The following is an 8,191-nucleotide window of genomic DNA, read 5'->3' as shown; positions in this document are numbered from 1 at the left end:
GTATGTGGCCACTAAGGCATGTGGTCTTCATGGTGTGACCCAGGGCCTGTGACCAGTATGACATACGGCCTCCAGCTATTCTGAAATTGGATAGCTAGCTGTAGGCAGTGATGCAACTATGGGGGTAGGATGGAAGGGGGAGGCAATAGGGGCAGCTTTCCCCAGTGGCAATTCAGGGGGGTGGAGCAGAGGCACGTTTTTTTGTTCACATTCATGATCATGAACCTGTAGTTGCCATTTCTGCTTTGTTCCAGGCCCCCATCTTCATCTCTTTACTGCTGGTGGTACCTTGCGTGGTTTACAGATATAATGCAAAAGAAAAATATGTTTTACATGACATTTTCCCTCACACCATAACAAAATATTAAATCAACTGTGTATGGTTTGAGTTATTTTGAAGTGGAATTCTGGTCTTGTGCCTAAACTCAATTCTGCTTTGTGTAAATACAGTTGTTGTCAATATGCTGACTTATAGCAGAGCTGAGTTTGGCCTTTACGAATAGGTAGTAAAATAGAGGTATATCCAACCTCATAAATAACATTCAATATAATATTCTGTTTTTAGACATGGCTCAGCATGGGTCAGCCAAAGTCTTTCTGGATCTCTGGTTTCTTTTTTCCTCAAGGATTTCTGACAGGTAAAAAAAAATATGAATGGAAGTAGTCTGTAAGAATAACATGTTGTATTTACTGTTACTTGCTTTACCAAATAGACCCCCTAGGACTTTCTTCTTCATTTACACATAGCTAAAAACAGCCCTTTGAGTTACTAGTAGTTCTTCTGAGCTACAATCAGCTGCCTAATAAGGATTGCCAGCCGTAGTAGAACGCTATCCCAAATGAGACATGCAAGAGTGACCGGTATTCCTAGATCACATCAAGGAAGGGAAGATATAGCAGTCACTTCCTACTTATCATATCCACGTTACTTATTTAGCTGTCATAAACTAAGAAAGGAAAATTAAATCTGAAACATTTTTAGCAGGTAAATGCCGATTACGTGAACAAGCACCCCATTTGTTCCCGCTGAAGTTAATCCTTTCATCCTTTGATTGAGTATGCTCCTCAACTTAGGCATTGACCAGATAGTACTGGGAGCAACCAAGAAAAGATGTGTCTGTAACCTACTGATTACAGCGAGGCCTGAAGAACAATGAGTCCAGTGTTTAGTCCTCACTCACAGCAGCATTTATGCTTTTTACATTAAAAAGTCATTGGTTTAAAAAGCAGAAATAAGCCTGGTCAGAGAAACCAGATCCTTGGGCTTTCCCCTGTGTGAGCAGTACTGTAACCAGGTGGCTATAGAGTCAGGACCCCGCCCCCCCCTTGTTTGCTCTAGTTCTTACCCCATTGCTACTGCACTTTTGCCTGCCTCATGAACCAGCTTCAAGGGGCGACCTGGAGAAAGTGCTCTTATGCAGCCTGTTCTGTAGCCTGGTGGTGGTTAGGGCACAGTCGTGGGAAAGATGTGGGTTTGAATCCTCTTGGGGCAAGACAGCCCTAGAGCCCATAACTCGGACTTCCTGGGTGCTCTGTCTCTAGTGCATGCGTAACCACCAGGGATGATATCAGAGCAGCCTCACTGGCATATATTTGAGTTTGGCATATGCAGGTGGAAGTGTAGGGAAAATGTGCAGCTGGACCTGTGCAGAACATGCTGCTATTATGGATGGGATAGAAGTAATATTTCAATCTGCCTCTTGCTGTGATGACCAGGCACAGTGGAGTGCTGCCTTTCCTGGTCCTGTCCTCTCACTGAAATTCTTGTAGAGAGAAGCTGGAGAGGGTCTCTCTGGCATAGCTTTGTAGGAAAAGGAAAGAAAGAGGGACAGCAACTAGCATTTTTTTTTTCTTTTGGCAAAGAGCCCAAGATGTCATCGACTTAGCTTGCTCCTTCTTTTTAAGGCTCTAACTCTATTAATATCCCAGAAAACTGAAGATGAGAGGAGAGAAAATGCACGTAAATGAATGCAATTGCAATTAGACAGACTAGTTTTTGAGTAGTCACAAAAAGCCTAGGGAGGAGTGATCATTGTCGCAGTCTGTCATTATTACTGAGAGCATAGTAATTGCTCCATTTCTTTTATTACAGAGTAGTGCTAATAATGGTAACATTAGGATTACTCCCACTTTTCTGTCACTAAAATATAGGGCTTCAAATACATGTGTACATGTATTGTGCCTTTCAGGCATTTCAATATTTTTCAGATAATAGACACCACTGAGGGAGCATTATCTTAGCTTTCAGTTTTCTCATTTATATATATGGGTAGTAGAGCCAAGCAAAAATCCGAATTTCCACCTCAGAGAAAATTTAGACATTTCCACATTTGAATTATCCCAAAGCTTGATGAAAAGTTGAAATATCTTCTTTTTTTTCAGAACAAAAGTGCTGAAAAATGTCAGTTGACTGCAGAAAGCATTCTGGTATTCCTGAACCAAAGTATGTCATTTTGGTTTGTTGAACGGACTTGAGGCATTTTCTTTCAGGTCAGTTCAACATTAGGCTACATCCCCCAAAGGTGGCAACTTTGTACATAACCATCGGGCACAATGCACAAAACTTCAAAAATACCCTTTAACTTGCCATAGGTAGAGCAGGCAAACGAGGGCACTGTCAGTCCTGCAACTGCAACTGCAAGGACAGGAAGTCGTGTTAAAATACTCCCAGGAGATCTAAGGAAGAAGACCATGCTCCCCACTACAGAGGAAAGTGAAAAGCCCCACTGTCTGTGCCAATATGACTGTGTGGTAAAATTCCTTCCCAGGTCCAAATGTTGTAACTGGTCTGACCCTGAGTGGAAGAGTAGGGTCTTTAGCCAGGAACCGCTGGGTATTTTAAGTCCCAGAAGCAGCATCAGCATACACCAGTCAAGGCAAAAAAAATTAAAAATATTCTGACATCTGTAGTAATAGGAAGAGAAAAAATTCCTTCTTGCTCCTCCATGGTGACCAGATAACCAGACATCCTCCACTCTGCACTGCAACCTGCAGACACAAACTCCACAAATCACACAACCTGACAGGAGAATCAAAACTCCCTTTTCTGTCTTCCTAGCCCCTCCATAAATTTATTCTAACTCCTTTCATCTTATTTTTTAAGGAACCTAGTTGTGGAGCTCTGCTTCATTCTCCTGCTGCTACGTGCAGTCCTGTCCGATTTCCACTTGGTCTGAACTGCACAACTCTTCTCCGCTCTCCAAGTGATGTGTTTGTGGGGATCTCCTGGGGTTGCAACTCTTGCTTTTCACAGCATATTCCAGGCATTGTTATTTCTAAATTAGCCCTGACCAATACTTATCAAACCTTTTCTTGAAAACACCCAGTGAAGGACGTTCCACAATTTGCCTGTTTGATTGTTCTAAGAGTAAAGAACATTTTCCTGATATGCAGTCTACATTAATTGTGCTTCAGTTTCAAGCCTACTATGCAGCCTTCTTTCTGAAGTGATGGCGGGGGGGGGGAGTTTCTCTCTCTCCTTTATGGCAGTCTTTTGAACTGACCTGAAATTAATTATTTATTTTAGATTTTTTTCAAATGGAAAATCAAAAACATTTAACACACTATTTTCTAGTAGAAAACTTTATTTTTCAGAAAATTCTTTTTTTTTCACAGTAACCAGACAGAAAATTCAAAGGCAGTTCTAAAGATAGCAAAATATTGACTTGTTTCAATTTTATTCTAATGACCATGCAGGCATCTCTGTTCCATCAATGAGATGTGCGCTGTTCCTCCCTGTACACCCCCCCACCCTTTTAAGTATTGGTTTAGAGTATATCTTCTTTTTTTCAAATTTTCCAGGAACGCTTCAGAATCATGCTCGGAAATACAATTTGCCAATAGATGAGCTCAGTTTCAGCTACAATGTTATCCCTGTTTATCGAGACCAAGCACACGTTACAGAAGCATTAAAAATGAGCCAATTTGGGCAAGAATTACCTATGGATATGGAGGTACTTTTGACATTTATTAGCACTAAAAATAAAAGACTTTGCATTTTTTATTTGTTAGGTATCTGTCAAAAAATGGCATTGATACTACATAAAATCATAATTTTGTATATTACTGAACTTCAAGCTTTATGTCATGATTCCCCGTAAGCTTATGAAAAAACAAATGTGAACATTTTTTCATAGTACATTTTTCCACAGTCTCTTTTAAAAGTTTCTGAGTCTTTATTTTTCCCCTCCCCCAAAGAGGAAGGCTCTTTCCAAGCAGGACGCTTCATCCCTCTTTGAACCTTTGGTTCTTTTTTGTTTGTATTTGTAACATTTTCCCCATTCTTTTTCACTTGCTGATGCTTATGCCAGTTACCCTCTCCTGAAGATGGTGTATTGGTTCATGGGATGTTCATGGACGCTAGTCGCTGGGATGATGAAGAGATGGTTATAGAGGATGCTTTGCCTAGGCAAATGAATCCTATGTTGCCAGTGGTGCATTTTGAACCCCAACGAAATTATGAACCAAGTCCGTCTCTGTATCAGTCACCACTCTATAAAACTGGAGCCAGAGCAGGAACGCTCTCCACCACAGGTAATTAACTGTTTCTTTAAAATGACATTTTCTTACCAAATCTTAGTTTCATAGTTTCTAGGGTCGGAAGGGACCCGAACAGATCATCAAGTCTGACCCCTTGTCCTGGGCAGGAACGAGTGCTGGGATCATAATACCCCAGCCAGATATCTATCCAACCTCCTCTTGAAGACCCCCAAGGTAGGGGAGAGCACCACCTCCCTTGGGAGCCCATTCCAGAGCCTGGCAGCCATAACAGTAAAGTTATGCCTCCTGATATCAAACCTGAACCTGCTCTCAATCAATTTGTGGCTGTTATTCGTTGTTATCCCAGGTGGTGCCCAGGGGAACAGATCCTCACCTATTTTCCACTGGTCCCCCCTGGTGAGTTTATAGATGGCCACCAGTTCCCCTGTCAGTCTTCTCTTGTGGAAGCTGAATAGATTCAGGCCCTTTAGTCTGTCTTTGTAGGCCCTGGCCTGCTGCCCCCTGACAATGCAAGTGACCCTCCTTTGGACCCTCTCAAGGTTAGCCACATCCCTCTTGAAGTGTGGTGCCCAGAACTGGACTCAGTACTCCAACTGCGGCCTGACCAACACCGCATAGAGGGGAAAGATCACCCTGGACTTGCTTGTGATGCATCTGTAGATGCACAGCAAGGTGCAGTTAGCCTTACTGACTGCTTCCTCGCATTGGCAGTTCATGTCCATTATGGAGTCAGCAATGACTCCAAGATCCCTTTCAACCACTGTGTTGACAAGAAGGGTGTTCCCCAGCCTATAGGTATGTTGCAGGTTCCTTCTTCCTAGATGCAGCACCTTGCACTTGTCTGCAGTGAATTCCATCCAATTCTCATCCTCCCACCTCTGTAACCTGTCTAGAACTAGCTGGATTCTGTCCCTCCCCTCCAGTGTGCCCACTTCTCCCCACATCTTTGTCATCAGCGAATTTGGACAGCATGCTTTCCACACCTACCTCCAAGTCGCTGATAAAGATGTTGAATAGCACAGGCCTGAGGACTGAGCCCTGGGGAACTCCACTGCCCACATCCCTCCAGGTCAAAAACGACCCGTCCACCACCACTCTCTGGGTGTGACCATTTACCACCCATCTGACTGTGTAGGCATCAATGCTGCCGTTGCCTAGTTTTTTGTATAATAATGGGGTAAGAAACAGTGTCAAAGGCCTTCTTGAAGTCCAGGTCGACAACATCCACCTCAGCGCCCGCATCCAAGGACTTTGTGACCTCGTTGTAAAAGGAAACAAGGTTAATCAAGCAGGATCTGCCCACGGTGAATCCGTGTTGTTTGCCCCTGAGAATTACCTCCCATGCTGGGCCCCTGCAGATGTGACATCTGATATATATATTATGGAGAGCCTGACTATTTGAGTGGTCAGACCAAAACTTGTCCTGGAATATTTGGTAAAAATTATGTCCATGGGTGTTTCAAAAGGAAATATTCCCTAAATTTGTGGTAGGAGTTCTTACTTGACCTTTTGATTGTTTATCACAACAATTTGGTTTTTCCTTTTAAGTTATATTTTTGGATGAGTCCTGGGGCAGATGTGGAATTGCTATAAAATAATCTAAGAAGACTGAAGCAGAAGAGATGTACCAGTCCTGTGGGAGTGGCTGAAAGCAGCTGAAGCGCTCCCTGGCTTCCTTGTAGCATGCCCATGTTCAGTCTTAGGGAAACACTGGGAAACACTTACTGTTTTTGGATCTGTTCTCTGAAATTTCCTTGTTCCAAATAAATAATTCAGTGACCAGAATCTTCATTAGCAGAGAGTTAAAGATGTTCAGACCTTAAACTTTTTCAAAAATGCAAACTTATGAAAGAGGTTATTAACACTTAAGGTATTTCATACTCAAATCTCTGAAAACCAGGAAATAGTGAGTCAAGGTACACAGAGCCTTAACTCTGCCCCCACCATCCCAAAGGTGGCAGTAGCCAAAAGGAATTTTTTGCAAATACTTTGGCCACATCTACTGTTTGGTGTGTCTCTACTGAAAAATGAAGGTATTAGTAGTTGGAGCAACTTGGCAGAGCTGTAATTGGCATGTATTGGCAGAGCACCATCCCATGAGTGCTTTTGTACCCGACCTCAATGTGTGATCAAAGCAAAGATATATGCAGATGTCCCTTCAGCGATCCAATACGCCTCATTTCACTGCTGCTTTATATAAGTTGTGTCAGCACTGAAGACCTAAGGTCTGCTTGCCATGGCAGTTAGAAAGAAGATAATTGGAGTTTCTAGATTTAATGATGGGTAAATGAAAATATAATGTTTCATGGTACCAGGTACATAAGTGTGCAAGGATGACAAACCACCAGCAAACTTAATTTTTTGTTAATTTAATTCAATTTTTAATTTTTGTCATAAATTTGATAGAATTTTTTATTAATTAAAAAATCAGTGTTTCTGTTGGCATTAGTGATCCTGCATAGTTTGTACCTGAGGTGAGACAGAGGCAAGGGGAAAGTAAAAGATCATATATAATTGTTAAAGTTTTTCCCCCTTTTTGTGACAGTGATTGTGACAATGGGGCTTGTGGTCATACGTGAAATAGCAGATTGTGTTGTTGCTAGCAGGTGAATGAGAGATTACAGGCATGGTCTGTGTCCTCAGATCTTGTCTGTTTTCTAACATGGTGGGCACAGTAACTTTATGCATGTGGAAGGCAACTTGTATGCATCTTTTCTTCCCTGCTCCCCTTCCAACCATCCTTCACAAGAGATAGTTCCCATGTCACCACACTCAAGGCTTAGCAATATGTATGTGGTTCATGCTTTCAGCTCTCCACACAGAGGAATAAATATGTACTTAAAAGGGCAGAGCCATCAGATTGCAGTTGATAGGGTCAGCAAAGAGAGTAGTTTAGGCATTCACAGAGGAAGAAAGACCCCTCTCTCCCAAAAACTACTTTAAATGAAGGAGATAGGGTGAGAGAGAGAGAATCAGATAGGGTGAGAGAGAGAGAATCAGTCCCTCTGTAACCAAGTTCATGCTCCAGGGGTCGCTGGAGCACCCCCTGCTGGCCATTCAACCTGTACGCTGCTCCAGATCTTTGGTGCTTTCCCCTTCTCACTCACCTGCCATGCCTTTGATATAATTATTTGATTGGAAGGGAGGCTGCCTAATGGGTCCTACAGTGAGCCCCAGTTCCTCTGATAGCCAGCAGGTCCCTCCTGGACTCTGCTGGTCTCAGTCCTGTCCTTGTTGAGTGGGCACTCTCGGCCCGTCCATGCCCCAGGGCACCTGTAAACCTTAAGGGCTAATTACGTGGCTCTGACTTCCCTTTACACCATGCCCATGCCTTGCATGTGTCACTCTACCATCACTCAGGTGAGACACTAGTTCCCCAAAGCCACCAGGCAACCTCACCTTGCTGGGGCTTCCGTCTTCTCAGCTTCTGCCCCTTGACTTTATAGTTTCATAGTTTCTAGGGTCGGAAGGGACCTGAGCAGATCATCTAGTCCGACCCCCTGCCATGGCAGGAAGAGCACTGGGGTCAAACGACCCCAGTAAGGTGGTCATCCAACCTCCTCTTAAAAACCCCCAGGGTGGGAGCCTGCACCACCTCACTTGGAAGCTGGTTCCAGACTCTAGCCGCCCTGACCGTGAAGTAGCGCCTCCTGATGTCCAACTTAAACCTTCCCTCCGCCAGCTTGTGACC

The 8,191-nt window shown here is 43.3% G+C and overlaps 1 protein-coding gene across 1 annotated transcript in view; it reads left to right on the top strand.

Moving 5' to 3' along the window:
- DNAH6 (dynein axonemal heavy chain 6) overlaps positions 1 to 8,191 on the top strand; it is a 204,400-nt gene that overhangs the window by 188,133 nt on the left and 8,076 nt on the right. Inside the window, exons 36-38 of the mRNA XM_019518206.1 lie at positions 566 to 638; positions 3,802 to 3,953; positions 4,311 to 4,533. Coding sequence (XP_019373751.1) covers positions 566 to 638; positions 3,802 to 3,953; positions 4,311 to 4,533 — 448 coding nt within the window. The remainder of the gene's footprint in view (positions 1 to 565; positions 639 to 3,801; positions 3,954 to 4,310; positions 4,534 to 8,191) is intronic.

This window comes from Gavialis gangeticus, unplaced genomic scaffold, assembly GCF_001723915.1.
Source record: "Gavialis gangeticus isolate Ggan-Ray unplaced genomic scaffold, GavGan_comp1, whole genome shotgun sequence".
NCBI classification, from domain to species: Eukaryota; Metazoa; Chordata; order Crocodylia; family Gavialidae; genus Gavialis; species Gavialis gangeticus.
Note: the sequence above shows the minus strand (reverse complement) of the source record. Positions and strands in the feature narration are given on the sequence as shown.